This window comes from Palaemon carinicauda, chromosome 22 (genome assembly GCF_036898095.1).
Source record: "Palaemon carinicauda isolate YSFRI2023 chromosome 22, ASM3689809v2, whole genome shotgun sequence".
Lineage (NCBI taxonomy): Eukaryota > Metazoa > Arthropoda > Malacostraca > Decapoda > Palaemonidae > Palaemon > Palaemon carinicauda.
In genome coordinates this window covers 85697993-85718284 of record NC_090746.1, presented here as the reverse complement: position 1 = coordinate 85718284, position 20292 = coordinate 85697993, and the positions used below count along the sequence as shown (strand labels likewise).

The 20292-nt window shown below is 43.1% G+C and overlaps 2 protein-coding genes across 2 annotated transcripts in view; both read left to right on the top strand.

Annotated features, from left to right (window-relative positions):
* LOC137616579 (zinc finger protein OZF-like) overlaps nt 1-20292 on the top strand; it is a 243865-nt gene that overhangs the window by 183989 nt on the left and 39584 nt on the right. The window lies entirely within an intron of this gene.
* Nucleotides 1-20292, top strand: part of LOC137616742 (chromosome transmission fidelity protein 18 homolog) — a 120481-nt gene that overhangs the window by 72021 nt on the left and 28168 nt on the right. The window contains exons 7-9 of the mRNA XM_068346743.1: nt 6704-6803; nt 8326-8405; nt 17388-17609. Coding sequence (XP_068202844.1) covers nt 6704-6803; nt 8326-8405; nt 17388-17609 — 402 coding nt within the window. The remainder of the gene's footprint in view (nt 1-6703; nt 6804-8325; nt 8406-17387; nt 17610-20292) is intronic.

Here is a 20292-nt window from a genome sequence, read left to right as displayed (position 1 = left end):
GTTCCAAACAGCCGCCTCAGGATGAGATCCCTTCAATGGCGGCTCAAGTCCCGGTGGAATCAAGGATCCGATTCCCCGGACATTCTGATCCCAATGGGGTCTCTGGAACAGACGGACTTGCGGTGGTGGCTGGCCGACGAGAACCTGCGGAAGGGAGTGAGTCTTCTCGTCCTCCCCCCGGAATTGACTCTGTTTTCGGACGCGTCAAAAGAAGGGTGGGGGGCGCACGTTCTGAACCAGAGGGCCTCAGGCCTTTGGTCAGAATCAGAAAAGTGCCTACACATCAACCTGCTAGAATTGAAGGCCGTCTTTCTGGCTCTTCAGCAGTTCCAACGGTCCCTGGCGGGTCACTCCGTGGTGGTGATGAGCGACAACACCACGGTAGTGGCTTATATCAACAAGCAGGGAGGCACTTTTTCGCAACAGCTATCCCATCTTGCAGTAGAGACTATGAGGTGGACCGAAACCCACTCGATAACACTATCAGCTCGCTTCATTCCTGGCAAGAGGAATGTGCTCGCCGACAGTCTGAGCAGGGCTTCGCAGATAGTGAGTACCGAGTGGTCTTTGGATCCTCAGATAGCCAACAAAGTCCTGACTTTGTGGGGTTCCCCGACGGTGGACTTGTTCGCGACAGCTTTGAACTTCAAGCTGCCCCTGTACTGCTCACCAGTCCCGGACCCCAAGGCACTCTGGCAAGATGCTTTCCAGCAACGGTGGGACAACATCGACGTGTACGCCTTCCCACCATTCTGTCTGATGAGAAGGGTGCTCAACAGGACCAGACTATCGGTCAACTGTTCCATGACTCTAGTAGCTCCGCTATGGCATCACGCGGAATGGTTTCCGGACCTTCTGCAACTCCTGACGGAACTCCCAAGGGAGCTTCCTCCACGACACGAGCTTCTCAGACAACCCCACTCCGGTGTCCCTCACAGGGCCGTAGCCTCGCTTCGGCTTCACGCCTGGAGACTATCCAGCGTCTCCTCGCGGAGAGAGGCTTTTCGCAACAGGTTGCGGAGAAAATGTCTCGGCACCTGCGAAGGTCCTCTGAGGGAGTCTACCAAGCGAAGTGGAGAGTCTTTTGTGGTTGGTGTCGTGAAAGGGGTATCTCTCCACTCGATGCCACTATTCCAGCAATAGCGGACTTCCTTGTGTATCTGCGAGAAGAAATGCGCCTTTCTGTCTCGGCGGTGAAAGGCTATCGCTCAGCCTTAAGCTTGGCCTTCAGATTGAAGGGCGTGGATATTTCTTCGTCGCTAGAACTCTCTTTACTCATACGTAGCTATGAGCTTACCTGCCCCCAGTCGGAAGTGAGACCCCCTCCTTGGAACGTGGTTCGAGTCCTCAGGTCTCTCAAGAGACCTCCCTTCGAGCCATTACGCCAGGCCTCCGATCGCCACCTGTCTTGGAAGACGGCTTTCCTACTCACCTTGGCCTCGGCCAAGCGAGTTAGTGAACTTCATGGTCTCTCGTACGACATCGCCCATTCAAGGGGATGGGGGGAGCTAACGTTCAGGTTCGTCCCTGAGTTTGTGGCCAAGACTCAGAATCCTGGAGTGCCGGATCCTCGGTTCGACTCTTTCAGGATCGCGAGTCTCCGTTCTGTAACAAACGACCCAGACCAGCTGCTACTATGCCCAGTGAGGTGTCTGAGGTACTACTTGAAGAGAACGGCTACAGTCCGTCCTCATGTGCGAGCTTTGTTTGTGAGCACAGGCAGGACAAAGAGTAGGGTCACCAGGAACACCATCTCAGCTTGGATTCGAAGGGTTATCCACCATGCCCTGAATCCTGACCCTCCTCCGTCACGTCGCCCTCGGGCCCACGATGTCGGGGGTATTGCTACATCCCTGGCCTTCAAGAGAAACTTCTCTGTGACGCAGGTACTTCAAGCTGGGGTCTGGAAGCGTCAAACGACCTTCACAGCCCACTACCTGCAAGACGTGACCCACAGGAGCCTCGATACGTTCTCTATCGGCCCTGTGGTGGCTGCACAACAGCTGGTCTAACCTCAGGCTCCTTTTTGGACAAGTAGCAGTAGGTTGAGGGCGTTGTTACCCGGTCTTAGTCTGCGTGAATGAAAGAGTATGTCTGACCCTTACTTCTTTCTTCATTCTCCCCTCTCTTGGGGAAGCAGCATTCTGGTCCTCGCATAGCTGACCTCGACCTCTGCAGGTAACCCATGCTTCTTTGTGCTCCTAGTATTAAGCTTAATATTGTTGCGTATCCCATACCCTGACGAGGTGGTATGGGGAACGTCCTATCCTAGAATTCCTCTCTGAAGGTCTCAAGGTCAACTTCATAGGACGAGTCACACTCTCCTCCTCACACTGCTTATGTAGGCCACTCGTTCCTAGCGATGCTAGGAACCTGTGAGGTACAGGGGCTCCCTCTCTCTAGTGCTGCTCACTGAGGGATCGAGCCCCCGGGCAGCCCGAAGTCAGTAAGGCTGGGGACTTTCCACCCTTCCTAAGGGGTAAGTCACCCTTTGTAAATAGCGTGGTTTGTATTTCGGTTACGGAACAAATGACAAATTCGAAGATAATTAGTATTTTTCCTAACCATACAAACCTTAGCTATTTACACATATGTGCCCGCCATCCCTGACCCCCAAGTCAAGTCCTACCTCTAAGTGAAGTGAAGCAAGTCACCGGTGTGTGGAGGGGGGAGGGGTAGCAAGCTACCCTTCCCCACCCCCCGCTAACTAGCGCGGGGGTAATTAACCCTCGTTAAAAACTATTGGCTCGTCATTTCAGCTGCGCTAAAAGTAATACCCTTTGTAAATAGCTAAGGTTTGTATGGTTAGGAAAAATACAAATTATCTTCGAATTTGTCATATTCAAGTCAAAAGAAATTCTGAAATAATGTATGCAAGACTATCTTTTTTGCAAATGAATATGTAAATAGATAAGAATATTGTATATTGTATATTCATGTATAAAATGACCTTTAGATTGGACATGTAAAAAATAAAGAAATTTTTTTATTTATCTCATATCTGTAGTATTATAAAAAGATTGTTAAATCATGATGCCATCTGTGTAGGCTATAAGTTAGGTTTTATTGATGTAAAGATGTCATTATAATTTTATTTTACTTTATGTATGCTTGGAAATGCAAAGTACATACATACATATACCAAGGCACTTCCCCCAATTTTGGGGGGTAGCCGACATCAACAAATGAAACAAAACAAAAAAGAGGACCTCTACTCTCTACGTTCCTCCCAGCTTAACAAGGGACTCAACCGAGTTCAGCTGGTACTGCTAGGGTGCCATAGCCCACCCTCCCACATTATCCACCACAGATGAAGCTTCATAATGCTGAATCCCCTTCTGCTGCTACCTCCGCGGTCATCTAAGGCATCGGAGGAAGCAGCAGGGATTACCGGAACTGCGTCACAATCGCCTGCCATTCATTCCTATTTCTAGCACGCTCTCTTGCCTCTCTCACATCTATCCTCCTATGACCCAGAGCTTCCTTCACTCCATCCATCCACCCAAACCTTGGCCTTCCTCTTGTACTTCTCCCATCAACTCTTGCATTCATCACCTTCTTTAGCAGACAGCCATTTTCCATTTTCTCAACATGGCCAAACCACCTCAACACATTCATATCCACTCTAGCTGCTAACTCATTTCTTACACCCGTTCTCACTCTCACCACTTCGTTCCTAACCCTATCTACTCGAGATACACCAGCCATACTCCTTAGACACTTCATCTCAAACACATTCAATTTCTGTCTTTCCATCACTTTCATTCCCCACAACTCCGATCCATACATCACAGTTGGTACAATTACTTTCTCATATAGAACTCTCTTTACATTCATGCCCAACCCTCTATTTTTTACTACTCCCTTAACTGCCCCCAACACTTTGCAACCTTCATTCACTCTGTGACGTACATCTGCTTCCACTCCACCATTTGCTGCAACAACAGACCCCAAGTACTGTACTTGAACTGATCCACCTCCTCAAGTAACTCTCCATTCAACATGACATTCAACCTTGCACCACCTTCCCTTCTCGTACATCTCATAACCTTACTCTTACCCACATTAACTCTCAACTTCCTTCTCTCACACACTCTTCCAAATTCTATCACTAATCGGCCAAGCTTCTCTTCTGTGTCTGCAACCAGTACAGTATCATCCGCAAACAACAACTGATTTACCTCCCATTCATGGTCATTCTCGTCTACCAGTTTTAATCCTCGTCCAAGCACTCGAGCATTCACCTCTCTCACCACTCCATCAATATACAAGTTAAACAATCACGGCGACATCACACATCCCTGTCTCAGCCCCACTCTCACCGGAAACCAATCACTCACTTCATTTCCTATCCTAACACATGCTTTACTACCTTTGTAGAAACTTTTCACTGCTAGCAACAACCTTCCACCAACTCCATATAATCTCATCACATTCCACATTGCTTCCCTATCAACTCTATCATACGCTTTCTCCAGATCCATAAACGCAACATACACCTCCTTACTTTTTCCTAAATATTTCTCGCATATCTGCCTTACTGTAAAAATCTGATTCATACAACCCCTACCTCTTCTAAAACCACCCTGTACTTCTAAGATTGCATTCTCTGTTTTATCCTTGATCCTATTAATCATTACTCTACCATACACTTTTCCAACTACGCTTAACAAACTAATACCTCTTGAATTACAACACTCATGCACATCTCCTTTACCCTTATATAGTGGTACAATACATGCACAAACCCAATCTTCTGGTACCATTGACAACACAAAACACATATTAATCAATCTCTCCAACCATTCAAGTACAGTTACACCTCCTTCCTTCAACATCTCAGCTCTAAATGAAATAAAACCGATTGTGTATCATATTTTCCCGACAAACGATGCCAAGAGGGAGACCATTTTGTTTGTTTACATTTCATCAGTGAACGAATGAATGAACACATATACACATCCAAGTAATAACTGATGATATTTATAAATTTTAGTAAACTGCATGAAACCTCTGTTATTAATTATAAGATACTATAGTTTGAATAAGTTTGTGTTTGCCAGTAAGCAAGAGTAATGAGAAACTTGATCTTCCTCATTCCTGTTTTCCTGAGGCTAAATTAACTAGTTTATCTTTTCGATCTCGTGAAATTAAAGCTGTAGATGGACCTTGATTCTTATGGAGGTATAGACCCAAATGGTATTTTTCCTTTGTTTTTTATAAAGACTACAGATTTCTTAGCTCCAAAGTTGATATTTTTTGCTATTTTTTGTTAGGTTAAGAGGGTGTATCACTTCCTCTCTCTATGATCTAGACGTCTGCATTCATCACTCATGCCCTTATAGTGCCTGGTGCTTGTGCCTTTTGTGTTTTTTTATTATTACAGTCACTTGCTTTACTATCATTAACTGGGAGTTACGATTGAATGGCTAGTAAGTCTAATGTGCGTTCATGCCCCGGCCAAGATGGATGTCCCTGTGGCACCTTCATTAGTTGGGTAGATGTTGATCTGCATCCTTTTTACCCCTCTTGTTGTGGCAAGAGAAGCCACCGTGTGAGTACTGTAGGGAGTGGCTGTCCTCCCAGAGGGAAAGATATCGTTCTCATCCCAAGAAACGAGCTAAGCGAGATCGCACTCCTTCTTCGTCTTCTTCCAGCACTGGCATTTCTGCAGCAAAAGTTATCCACCAATCAGGTCCTTTGTGTCAGGAACTCACTGAGGCTCCAGTCTTGAATGATGACGGCTATAATAATTTTGTTAATGTTTTATAACCCAGTGTTGATAATGTACAGTGTGAACTTGAGCCGGTACTTGTAGCGTATGCCTTAGCTACGCCTGCTTGCTCATGTTCAGGCATTTGGTACATGAAGCATACAGTATATATTTCTCAATTTGAGAGGTGATGCTCACGATTGCATAGTAAGTAATCATGAAATATGAGGATTATGTCCTTATGATCCCCAGTGGTGAGGTATGATTACCTCTAAAAGCTCAAACTAACCCTCAATAAAGTTAATCAGACTTTCAAAAAGATTTTTGATGGCCAATTTCTCAAAATATGAAATTTTCAGAGAAAAATTAAAACTGCTTTTTTGTTTGTGGACCACTATTTACCATTCATATATGAAAAGAGGAAATTTTATGGTTTAAAAAATTATAGAAATGTTTTGGAAAATTATAAAAACTTACATGAAAAATGGCAATCGTTACTATTATTGCCAATATTTTTGGAAAAAAAGATAAATATAGAAATAAGGATGGATAATAAAAATCTGTTCCTTTAAAATTTTTGCTAAGAAAATTATCTATGAAAAGTTTTACAAATTATGAATTTTGTCAAGAAATAAAAAAGTAAATTAACTTTAAAATGATCCCAAAATAACATTGTTTTAATGCAGGAGAGTCATGCCCCTTAAGTTACCAATTCTTAATCATACTCAAATATGTATCAATGACCATTGATGTTATGGTGTCTGATAATTCATTCATGATTCATTCATTGTGCTTAGAGGAGTTATGTAAGACATCCCAACAAGGTATTGGTACTAGGGTGCAAAATTTATTCGCTCAAGGATGGGATTGAAATGTTTTGTAGAATTTTATAATCTGGTATTTAATATCTAAAGTAAAATGAGTATGAAATTATTATTCCAAATGTATGCAGGGATTTTACTTTTGGGTTGATTGTATTTTAATTTTCAGTCTACCAATCGTGTTGTGCTGCAGTGGGTCAAGCTGTGGGATAAAGTGGTCTTTGGAAAAGAAAAGAAATCTCGACCAAAGGAGGAGAAGAAAAACAAAGGTATGACAGCTCTTTCTGCTTTTTAAGTAATCAAGGTTGTTTTTTATTGTTAATGGTTTCATTTTTTCAAGGAATTTCATACATTAAGTGATTTTTGTCAGGTGTGTTGGATGTGTTACAGTTATGGTCTTGATAAATATATTGACTATGCCTTACAGTGTGGTGGAGTTTTATGTTGTAACTGTTTCCTTATATGCTTATGACCTTTTTCTATGAACCTCCTGTGATCTTCACATTGCTTTTACTCTGAAGCGAGGTTTAATCGACATGTACAAATAAAATTTTGAAATTTAAAAGAAAATGCATTTTCATAGTTTAATGAAGGTATGAAAGTATTTTAAGTCTAAGATTTGGAGGCAATATATCTCTTCTCATTAGAAATGGTTGGATTTCATCTAGAAATAGTTGTCTTTGTTCACGTTCAGTATATTTTGAACAAACTATAGAAATTACTGGTAGTGTACCTAGTTTATTATATAGAATTTGGATTTCAATTTGTCCTCTGTCCATAAATGCAATGTCAGTCTTGTTTAAAGATTTGGTCATAGAAACCAACCAAAAATTTAATCCAAATTTTATAAAAACTTGGAAGGTTATTTTCACAGTAGATATTAGGAGTAAACTTACATTTCTTAATTTTTTTAGAAATGTTTCTTTGGAGAAAACTGTAGACAGTTCAATCACATATAATTTTGGTATTAGGTACACGTTACCTTAAAGAATCCTAGATTCCTTATCGGTGTTATTAGGCTCTAGGTCCTATATTGGCTAGTGGAATTGTGATAACTGTATTTCAAATTGTCTGAGTTCAATTAAGTCATAGATTTCTTTTTTATGATCTTTCAATTATTGTTAGGAAAAGTCTGGAGTCCCATGTTTGAAACTATTTTGAGATGGTTTCCAAATAATTGTATTTTAAGTTCCTGTCTATGTATCTATTTCTTTCGTGGGCATCCAACCCCCATAAGAGTGTGGGAGTTAGCTATATCAACATCAGGGAAGATTCTTAGAAATAGACAATTTTAATGATAAAATTTGCTACTTCTACACTCACCTGATGTTCATGTATATTGCCACCCCCCCCCCCCCACTAACTTGTGATGTCAAAGATTAGGGAATACAGTACTTTCAAACTTCAAAGCTGAATGTGCTACTGATGTCGTTCCTTACCTTTAACCGCTAGATAGCTTCATTACTTTACTAGGGTCATGTATCATTTTGAAACGAAAGAAAATGAAAAAAATAATACATTTTTGGGGTAAACATCAATAAACAGCTTCTGGAGAAGAAGCAAAATGGACATAGGTTAGTATAGAAATAAATTTTATTATCAAAATTCAGTTTATTCATTTTATGCCTATGAAGATACCCTAGGAGACTTAAGAAAATTGAATATATATACAGTAGTATGATAAGGTATTACTATACATAATGTGCATATTATTTTGGGTAAAAACTTGTCTAAGGCTCCTTAAAATTGTCCTTTGAACATTTTGTTTGAAAGAATTTATTTTTATTTCAGAAAAATTTAAAGTGTTTCCAAAGAAACCAGGAACCGAGGTCATCACTGAACTAGATGAAAATGGACGTCCAGCTCAGAAGGTGAATATAAACAATTATTTTTTTGTAATTTCAAATTTAATAATAGTAAAGATATGAGCATTTTTCAATATTAAACTTACCCGATAATCATGTAGCTGTCAACTCCGTTGCCCGACAGAATTCTATGGAGGGATACGCCAGCTATCACAATACTAGAAGGGGGTGTACTTACCAGCGCCACCTGTGGCCAGGTACTCAATCATTTGTTGTTGACACCTCCTCAATTATTCCTCTGTCGTGCTTCCGGCTAGACGTTCTGGGATACGCTTATGGTCTTCGAGTTTATTCACGGATATTTGGTGAAGTATTCTCTCAGATTAACGGCTGTCGCTTTACTGGAATCCTTCTTATATTAGCTAGATAGCTTTTATATAATACTGATATAACGGTTAACGAATTTTGCTTGTTTTTGGATCACCCTTTGGCTAACTCTTTGAAACAAGATGTCTGACGTTTCGCAAGCCCCCTCCCATAGACGATGTAGGTCTTGCAATAGGCGTATTCCGAAGGCCTCGGTAGATCCTCACACCGCTTGTTCTGACTGTAGGGACAGGCCCTGTCTATTAGAAAATCGATGTGAGGAATGCGCCGGACTTTCGGAATTGGAATTTGTCCGTCTTTTAAAATATTCATCTAAGTTAGAGAGAGGTAGAGTTAGGAGAAGTTCTTCTCACTCTTCTATGTTTTCCTCACCTCATGATCCCCTACCTTTTCCTACCCCTGTAGTGGCTACCCCCGAACCTACTGTGTGCCCTCCGCCTGATATGTCAGTTGTTTTGCGTGCTATTCAGGCTTTAGGCGATAAAGTAGAATCAGTGGTAAGTGACCATAAGTCTCTGATGGCCGAAGTTAAAGAACTGAAGGTCAAGAGTGCAGTGGGTGGAATTAGTGCCAGTGCTGTGACGAGTGCTAGTGTCGGTGCAGTGCCAAGTGCTAGTGGTGCCAGTGTGGTGCGTGAGGATTTTTCTGTGCGAGCCAGTCGTCCTCCCAGTCCGGGACCTCTTGCAAGCTCCCATGCCCAGGGGAGAAGCAATGTCGAAGGGCTTAAGGGTTCGACAGGCCTTGTTAGGCGCACAGAACTATCCTCGGTGGTTGCGGGCGTGTCTTCCTTAGACCGTCACTCCCACCTGCAGACGATTGAGCCCGTCTTATTCTCGTCCGCTGATCAACTAGCAGGGAAGAAACGTTGGTCTCAGGTCTCGAGACCGCTTAAACGTAGAGTCCAGTCCGCGAGTGCTCAGCCAGGTTGCAGTCATTGGCTCAGCTCTGACTCGCCTCAGTCATCTGTCGACTGTACTCCGCCCAAGAGGAGTAAGGTTCTGCCAAAACAGAGCCCGACTGTGACTTTACCTCAGTCTGTTATCGTTTCTGCCGATCCCAAGTGGACCCTGCTTCAGTCCATGCAAGCTCAGCTTTCGGACTTGATGCGTGAGTGTCGGGCTGAGAGTGTTGCACCTCCTCCTCCGCCTACACTCCCTCCGCCTGTTCTCGCTCCGCCTGTGCTCGCCCCGCCTGCACTTGCTCCGCCTGGTCGCAGCACCATCTGCCAGGCGTACGATGTTGAGCCACTTTCGGAGTTCGCTGTTCCCAGTGGTGTTCAGCCTCAGCCTTCTTTAAGGCAACCCTTGCTTTGGGATCAGGAGAGTTATTCCACTCTTCCTCCGCCTCCCCTTGCTGCTCCACCAGTGGTGCAACTCTCGGTTGGGGTACAACAACCTCTCCCCTCCGTGAGTCTGTCTGCTCAGCCATCGCTGCAGCGAGCTCAACCCTCCTCAAGGCAAGCTCCTCTACACCCTGGACTTGCGCCTCAGGAGCCTCAGTTTGCGAGAACTTTACCTTGTTCTGCGCAGCCTCAACCTCATCATGCTCCGCTCATCTCACAGGAACAGGAACGGACTACTCCGCCTCCGTCCTCCGCTCAGCTTGTGCAATCCTTGGGTTCAACCTCTCTTGCTAGGAGTCAACCTCCTTCACCCATGCGCCTGCCTTCTGCTTCGTCTGTTGTTCAGCCTTTGCAGTCTGAGCCTCAGGTTTTCCCTCAACAGTTACTGGAAGAGGAAACCACTGTTATTGTTCCTACCCGTTCTGACTCTGCGGTTCAGCATTCTGGTCCGATCGCTTCGCTACCCTCTGCTGATGAGGTGTCGGATGATGAGGAGGCACACCTTGATCCCTCATCAGACGTGGACGAATCTAAGCTTTCTCCATTGTCGATTGATTTTCGTAAGGTCTTGGCTCTACTCAGGGAGATTTACCCAGACCACTTCGTCTCTGCTATTCCCCGCTCTCCACCATCTGAGTTTTCGCTGGGCGTACAACAAGCTAAGTCCAACTATACTAAGCTTGTCCTAGCTAGATCCTCCAAGAGGGCTTTAAGGATCTTAGGGGAGTGGCTGCAGTCTAAACAACACCTTGGCAAGACTTCCTTCATGTTCCCTCCAACGAAGCTCGCTTCGAAAGGTTGCGTTTGGTATGCCACAGGGGAAGCACCAGGCTTAGGAGTACCTGCCTCTGCCCAGGCTGACTTCTCAAGTCTGGTGGACTCGCCTCGGAGAACTGCTATGAGACGCTCGAAGGTTTGTTGGACCTTCTCAGACCTGGATCATTTTCTGAAAGGGTTGTTCAGAGCATTTGAAATGTTCAACTTTCTCGACTGGTGCCTGGGAGCCCTCAGCAAGAAAACCTCTCCTGCGGACAAAGATTCTGCCATGCTAATAATGTCCTGCATGGATAAGGCCATCAGAGATGGATCGGGTGAGCTAGCGTCGTTATTTGTATCAGGGGTGTTGAAGAAAAGGGAACAACTGTGTACCTTCCTTTCCGCCAGCATTACACCTTGCCAACGGTCACAACTCCTTTTTGCTCCACTCTCAAAGTTCCTCTTTCCCGAGGAGCTAGTTAAGGACTTGTCGGCTGCCCTGATACAAAAGGACACGCACGATCTTGTAGCCTCATCGGCTCGTAAGTCTAAGGTTGCCACCTCAGTCCCCAAGACTTATCGCTCCCCAGTGGCTGATACCCCGGCTACGAGGTTCATACCGCCCTTTCGTGGTAGAGCCCCCAGCCGAGGAAGCTCCCGTCCAGACTCTCACAGGAGCAAGTCTAGGAAAGGATCCAGGACATCTAAGGGAAAGAACTGACTCTCAGATTCTCCAGACAACAGTAGGAGCCAGACTCAAGATCTTCTGGCGAGCCTGGGAGAAGAGAGGTGCAGACGCACAGTCTGTCAGTTGGCTGAGGTACGGTTACAGGATTCCATTCTGCCTCAAACCACCTCTGACCACATCGCCCATCAACCTCTCTCCCAACTACAAAGAAGAGGACAAGAGGCTAGCATTGCAACAGGAGGTGTCGCTACTTGTGCAGAAGAAGGCAGTGGTTATAGTCCGGGACCATCAATCCCCGGGCTTCTACAACCGTCTCTTTCTTGTGGCCAAGAAGACAGGAGGTTGGAGACCGGTGCTGGACGTCAGCTCTCTCAACGAGTATGTCACCAAGCAGACGTTCACGATGGAGACGACCAAGTCGGTCTTAGCAGCGGTCAGACAGGAGGACTGGATGGTCTCGTTGGACTTGAAAGATGCATACTTTCACGTTCCCATTCATCCAGACTCCCAACCTTTCCTGAGATTCGTTTTCGGAAAGGTTGTCTATCAGTTCCAAGCCCTGTGTTTTGGCCTAAGCACAGCTCCTATGGTCTTTACTCATCTGATGAGGAATGTAGCGAAATTCCTACACTTATCGAACATCAGAGCCTCCCTCTACCTAGACGACTGGCTGTTGAGAGCCTCCACGGGTCGTCGTTGTCTGGAGAACCTCAATTGGACTTTAGACTTAATCAGAGACCTAGGTCTATTAGTCAATATAGAGAAATCTCAACTCATTCCCTCCCAATCCATTGTGTACCTGGGAATGGAGATTCAGAGTCAGGATTTTCGGGCTTTTCCATCGGCCCCCAGGATAAACCAAGCCCTAGAGTGCATCATGAGCATGCTGAAGAGGAGCAATTGCTCAGTGAGACAGTGGATGAGTCTCACAGGGACCCTCTCATCACTGGCCCTGTTTGTCGAGCTAGGAAGACTCCACCTCCGCCCTCTTCAATTCCATCTTGCTGCTCATTGGGACAAGGGCTCGACTCTAGAAGCAGTCTCTATCCCTATCAACCAAGAGATGAAGACCACTCTCCTGTGGTGGAAGCACAATCTCCTTCTCAAGGAGGGTCTATCATTGGCCATCCAGACCCCCAATCTTCATCTCTTCTCAGATGCATCGGACTCGGGCTGGGGTGCGACCTTGGACGGACGGGAATGCTCAGGAGTATGGAACAAGGAACAAGGATTACTCCACATCAACTGCAAGGAACTGTTAGCAGTTCATCTAGCCCTGTTGAACTTCAAGTCCCTCCTGCTAGGCAAAGTGGTGGAGGTGAATTCAGACAACACCACAGCCTTGGCTTACATCTCCAAGCAAGGAGGGACCCATTCGAGGAGCCTTTACGAGATCGCAAGGGACCTCCTCATTTGGTCAAGAGGTCTAAACCTCACTCTGGTCACGAGGTTCATCCAGGGCGATATGAATGTTTCAGCGGATCGCCTCAGCAGAAGGAATCAGGTCATTCCCACGGAATGGACCCTCCACAAGAGTGTGTGCAACAGACTTTGGACCTTGTGGGGTCAACCTACCATAGATCTGTTTGCCACCTCCATAACCAAGAGACTTCCGCTTTATTGTTCCCCTGTTCCAGACCCTGCAGCGGTTCATGTGGATGCTTTTCTTCTGAACTGGTCCCATCTCGACCTGTACGCATTCCCTCCGTTCAAGATAATAAACAAAGTTCTGCAGAAATTCGTCTCGCACGAAGGGACACGGCTGACGCTGGTTGCTCCCCTTTGGCCTGCAAGAGAATGGTACACAGAGGTACTTCAATGGCTAGTCGACTTCCCCAGGACTCTACCTCTAAGAGTGGACCTTCTACGTCAACCACACGTAGACAGGTTGCATCCAAACCTCCACGCTCTTCGGCTGACTGCCTTCAGACTGTCGAAAGATTCGCTAGAGCTAGAGGCTTTTCGAAGGAGGCAGCCAGTGCGATTGCCAGAGCTAGAAGAGTTTCCACTCGTAGAGTCTACCAGTCTAAGTGGGAGGTCTTCCGAAGCTGGTGTAGAGCCAATTCAATATCCTCTACCAATACCTCTGTGATCCAAATAGCTGACTTCCTTCTACATCTTAGGAATGAGAGATCCCTTTCAACACCTACGATTAAAGGATATAGGAGCATGTTGGCCTCAGTTCTCCGCCACAGGGGTTTGGACCTGTCTTCCAACAAGGACCTTCAAGACATTCTCAAGTCTTTTGAGACGTCTAAAGAACGTCGTCTTTCCACTCCAGGCTGGAATCTAGACGTAGTCTTAAGGTTCCTTATGACATCTAGGTTCGAACCTCTCCAGTCAGCTTCCTTCAAGGATCTTACCCTCAAGACTGCTTTTCTCGTTTGCCTTGCAACAGCTAAGAGAGTCAGTGAGGTTCATGCCTTCAGCAAGAACATTGGTTTCACAACCGAATCTGCAACATGTTCTTTTCAGCTTGGATTCCTAGCAAAGAACGAGCTTCCTTCACGTCCTTGGCCTAGATCGTTCGAAATACCTAGCCTCTCCAACATGGTAGGTAACGAACTAGAGAGAGTTCTTTGCCCTGTCAGAGCTCTCAAATATTATCTGAAGAGGTCTAAACCTATTCGAGGACAGTCAGAAGCCTTATGGTGTGCCATCAAGAAACCCTCGAGACCCATGTCCAAGAATGGGCTTTCGTACTATATAAGGCTTCTGATCAGAGAAGCACATTCTCACTTAAAGGAGGAAGACCTTGCATTGCTGAAGGTAAGGACCCACGAAGTAAGAGCTGTAGCTACTTCGTTGGCCTTTAATAAAAACCGTTCTCTGCAGAGCATAATGGATGCAACCTATTGGAGGAGCAAGTCAGTGTTTGCATCATTTTATCTGAAAGATGTCCAGTCTCTTTACGAGAACTGCTACACCCTGGGACCATTCGTAGCAGCGAGTGCAGTAGTAGGTGAGGGCTCAGCCACTACATTCCCTTAATCCCATAACCTTTTTTAACCTTTCTCTTGAATACTTTTATTGTTGTTTTTTATGGTTGTTACGGTAGGCTAAGAAGCCTTCCGCATCCTTGGATTTGGCGGGTGGTCTATTCATTCTTGAGAAGCGCCTGGGTTAAAGGTTTGGTAGAGGTCCTTTAGTAGGGGTTGCAACCCCGTGTACTTTGGCACCTTTGGGTTGATTCAGCCTCCAAGAGGAACGCTGCGCTCAGTAAGGAAGACGAACTTTAAATAAAGAGGCAGAGTAACGGTTCTATTCGACTTCCTTACCAGGTACTTATTATTTCATTGTTATTTGAGATAACTGTTATATGAAATATGGGATACTTAGCTATCCTTTAATTTTGTACACTGGTTTTCACCCACCTCCCTGGGTGTGAATCAGCTACATGATTATCGGGTAAGTTTAATATTGAAAAATGTTATTTTTATTAATAAAATAAATTTTTGAATATACTTACCCGATAATCATGATTTAATCGACCCTCCCTTTCCTCCCCAGAGAGAACCAGTGGACCGAGGAATAATTGAGGAGGTGTCAACAACAAATGATTGAGTACCTGGCCACAGGTGGCGCTGGTAAGTACACCCCCTTCTAGTATTGTGATAGCTGGCGTATCCCTCCATAGAATTCTGTCGGGCAACGGAGTTGACAACTACATGATTATCGGGTAAGTATATTCAAAAATTTATTTTATTAATAAAAATAACATATTTATGTATAAAGGGATGTATTTTTATACACAGTTGTATAATTGTATTTAGTTTATTTCAATTAGTGTGTTCCACTGCATGTATTTAAGATTTTTTTTTTATTATACTGCAATGTATAAGAGGATTCTTAATTGAAGAAACCAAGATACTCCAACTGTAATGAGTTATGGATCTGTGACTATTAGAAAATGTCCTAATAGTTAGAGACTTTTTAATCTTTCTCAAGATTTAGAGAGTAGGGATAGTGCTAGCCTTTTAATACCCAAAGTCTTTTTACAGTTTTCAAGTGTATGGACAAGCATTGTTGCCTCTAAGGTAGTGTGTTTTATAGCGGCATCTGCTTAATGGAATTGTAATGTCCTCTCACATTGATATTGGGTTGTTTAATCTCTCTCTCTCTCTCTCTCTCTCTCTCTCTCTCTCTCTCTCTCTCTCTCTCTCTCTCTCTCTCTCTCTCTGTAAATAAATGGATATTTTCATTATATTTCTGTATAATGTAAACTCCATTATTACTGTCAAGTAGTCACTTAAATAAATATATAAAGTTTTTTTTACACATAAAATTGCAGTGCTTTACCATACCTTATAATTATGAATTATAGAATACTTCTTGTGTCAAAGGAAATAAATGGATATTTTCATTACATTTCTTTACAAAATAAAGTTGATTATTACTAACGAGTACAGTAGTTTTATATCTTTCAACGGCTATTTATCATGGAATTATAACGGAATAACAATCACTTCAATGAATAAAAATTATTTTTATTTTACACATTAAATCACTGTGCTTTACTATTATTTAGAGACAATTACGTAAAATAATTCTCTTAGAAAATATTCTATAATCACTTCACAAAGAATGAAAAAATATTTCGGCTGTTTACAGTGAAATGCAGTGAAGAATAAAGCAAGCTTCTGAAAAATTTACTATGTAATCAGCAGTAAAACAAATAAATGTGGAAATGTAGCTTATTTTAGAGTAAGTGAGCAAGTATATCCGATAGTGACAAATCTCTTATATAGCTCGAGTAACGGATCCTCAGCCTCGTAGCGAAGGGTTAAAGGACTCAGGTTTGTATGGATAGGAAAAATATAAATTTATTTTTAAATTTGTTATTTTTGTACACTACATCGAGAATTTGCTGTCTTTACATTAAATTGAGGATTTACTGTACAATAGAGCAACTATTCCACTTATCTATTTTTTCATAATCTTTCCCTTGCCAAAATATACCTTACAAATACTGGTCTAGCACTCATTCACACTATCACCAAATGTTAGAAGTTGCCCAGTTTGACAGATAACAGGGGAGAGAATTTTCTGTTATATTTATAGTTTTGTCCCAAAGGTTGATTAAGAGTGCCACATAAAGGATTAAAGGTAGTTCATGAATGGCAGAGGCAGGACAATGCCTTAAAGAATGACCATATATCCACATGATCAGCACCCAAGCTCCTCTCCATCCAAGCTAGGACCAGGGAGTGCCAGGCAATAGCTGCTGATTACTCAGTAGGTATACCTAGAGGCGCCTCCAAACCCCCCATCCTTAGCTCAGAAGGATGGTGAGGTTGCAGACACTACAAGAAACTATTGAGTTTGAGCATGACTTAATCTTCCGTCCAGCAGAACACCAGGCAGAGATGTTTCCAATAGCCAACCACAACCCCTAATTATGTAACAACTAAGGGATGAAGATGCTCTCTATCTAAGGATAAAAGATTGTAGCATGGGCTACTTTGAGCTTTGAATGGTTTAAATTCTGTATTTTTTCCCCCAAGGACTTCCAGCAAATTGAAGCAATTATTTTGGTTGTTGGATGTGTCCTTGGTCAGTTTAAATATATCATTACTGAAATCCAGAATTTATATTTGCTTTAACTTGTACATTGGAGCTTGAATGAAAATTTCAAGGAAAATTTATGATTTGGATATGCCAATTCTCTACATTAATTAAAATTGGTTGCTTGTGAAAGTTGCACCTTCGTATGTCTCTTGATATATTTTTATAATCATTCCTAGAAATGGCTTCCTAGCTGGTATTTTTTTGTAGTAAACTCTAGTAATTTGTAAAGTTTAACCAATATATATTATTAATAAGGTAATCAGTTTATGTTGATAAGATAGATATTACTTACCAAGTTTGTTTCCAGGTTATCCTTCTCTGTGGTCCTCCCGGATTGGGAAAGACAACTTTAGCCCATATTATTGCTCGACATGCTGGCTATAATCCAGTGGAGATGAATGCTAGTGATGATCGATCTGTAGAAGTCTTTAGAAAAAACCTTGAAAATGCAACTTCCATGAAGGCTGTGATGGGTGTGGACAAAAGACCCAATTGTTTAATTATTGATGAAATTGATGGAGCACCTGCAGTAAGTATAGATCTCTTCTCTTTTGTTAATCACTAAGTGAAATCCAAACATAGTACTTGTTGCAGGAGCCTTTTCTTTCTTAATTCCTTTAGATGTTTTCTTACTTTTTAAATTGTATAAATTTTCTCCTAAGTTTTTAATATTCAATTAATTTGCATATGATACCTTTAAATAATACTGTAGTAGGTTTTCTACCAAATCTCTACATATGTACTAATTATAATGTTCTCAGACAATTTACTGTCATTAACTCTTGTCATGTATAGCCTTTCCTTTGATTTAAATTAAAGTTCCCAAAAATATCTAATAGAAGAAAATTTTGCTAATCTATAATAATTGAAGGAACTCATCCAGATATGGAGATTAGGTGTAGGTTAGAGTGGCACTACCAGTCATGGCCGAGCATAATTTTATGCATGCTAACTAATAAATATGAAATCTTGTAACTAATACTCGCCATTTAGGAGGGGAATCTGCCCTTTCATTGTGTAAATAAGTAGGGTAAGAAAGTTATGAACAACAGATGGAACCTAGGTTAGATGGACTGAGTGCCATTATTTGTAACTGAGAAAATTGCCTTTCCACACACTTATTTAGTATATGTTAAGCTATAAAATACTAATTCTTATAAATAATGCAATAAGTAATTCTTATAACTAATGCAATAAGTAAGTAGGAAGGGTATTTAATTTTTAATATGTAAAGATGTAGAGTGGCCTACATTGCCAAACATATAAAAGGGTACACTATTTCAAGTTAATTATTAGTTGCTTACATTTGTAAACATATGCTGAAAATTTAAGTTGATCATTGTAGATATACAATGAACGATGACTGTAAACATGGTAGATATACAATGAATGACGACTGTAAAATTTTTCAATGAACTTTATCTAGGTTCATTTGCTATTCCTTCTCTGGAAGGAAGTTTTGACCACCTATTTTTGAAGCAACATTTTTTTGTAAGTTCAATACTGCCCCAAATGTTCTTATCAACCCATATGATTAACCATCTCTTTTGTGTAAGGGGCCTTGGGATATAACTCTCCCCCAGTCTTTTCTCGTCAGCTGTTTCGTTAGCATGATTAGGTTTAGTTATACTGTAACTATTTATTTTATAAATAGTCAGGAATAGCTTACTATTATCAAAGCAAGATTGTCCCAACACAAATTCAAACCTTCATTTCTTTACTATGGGCATATGTTTCAGCGCATGCTAGATTAAGCCACAGAAACTTTCACGCCAGGTGTCAATGGTCTTCTGCTAGTTAGTGGGGATAGCAAGGTTTAGACCAGCTCACGCACTCATCCAGTGAGCTCCTTCACTTTTGTTTTGGGTATGGTCGAGTTCAGACATATTGTCTCCAGAATTCATTCTTATTTACTAGCTCGTACTCTCCCTAGACAACCTTCGGGTGTGGAAGGCCCCGCTGCTTCCCCTAGCGAAACAGCGGTGCCTTTCCTTCTTGAGTCTAGCTTCTTTGACTCGATGCATCAGTTGTGCATCTTCCTAGGGACTATCTGGTTCCCTCATGAAGGAATGGCTTTTGGAGATGTTGAAGCATTGGGCACAGCAGGAGCACACAGCTGCCTACACAGGGGTCGGTCTTTACCGTCCCCATCGAGCCGCAGATAGGAAGTCCCTTCCAGTTGTCTTGTGCCCCCAACGGATACTTCCTCCACAATTCCTCTTCCACCTGAGAAGTTGCAAGCAGGTTCTCTATAGAGTTCCAGGCCTCATGCACTTACCCACTGTGGTGCGTATGAGCTCTGAATTTGCCCAGCCTGAGGTTTCACGTGAATCTCGACCGTATGAGGATGGTCGACTCTCTCACAGGCACAATACGTCTTCCTCTTTTGAGTGGTCTCCCCTTCGAGTTCCTTGTAAGTGGATGCTCTTTGAAGCAGTCTGGCAATCTTTTCCATTGACTTCTCGGAGTCGAAGGCTCTTTCCACCCTGCCCCTCGGGCACCACAAGTCTCTTCTAGTCTCACGAGCGCGCTGCTTTCTGGGTGTACGTCTCTGACATCTTCTCCTTAATGGGTAACGCCAGTTTGGTCTCATGATCTTTTGCAGCAGCAGCAAACCAACCTTACCTCGTTACCATCTAAGCACATACAAGGTACAAGTGAGTTACAAGCCATCACCAAGTGCTCTTGCTGGTGTTCGGACTCCTGGTCATGAAGCTCTTTCTCTCGAGGGAACTGCTTCTGGTCTAGTGGCAGGGTAACACAAGTTCGCCCAGGTCGCCCTCACAAAACGTTTCTGCCACTGATTATGATCAGATCCCTTCTCCTTTGGCGCACTCCGCTGGTGTAGTACATGTTCTTAGTCGTTCATCAAGGGAAGTGAGGTTTCTTGACCTGCGCGTACAAACATAACTCGATGCCACCAGCCTTGTTGTTACCCCCTCATTCTTGAGGGTACGCCATGGTTTAAAGAGCTCATAAAATTTATTGTATAGTCTACGACCGGTTCTGTGACAGCTCGATTGAAAGGGAAACCTTTGGGACTCTTTTCTATCTCCCTTATGGTGTTGAGGGCTCCAGGAAATTCTAGTTCTGCTTTGGAACCAAGACGTATAGGCACGACTGCCACTGTTCGTACTCCAACTCTTCCTTCAGTCCAGATGTTGCCTCATCTCCTGGTCACATGTCAAGGTATAAGCATTACCTTGACTCCA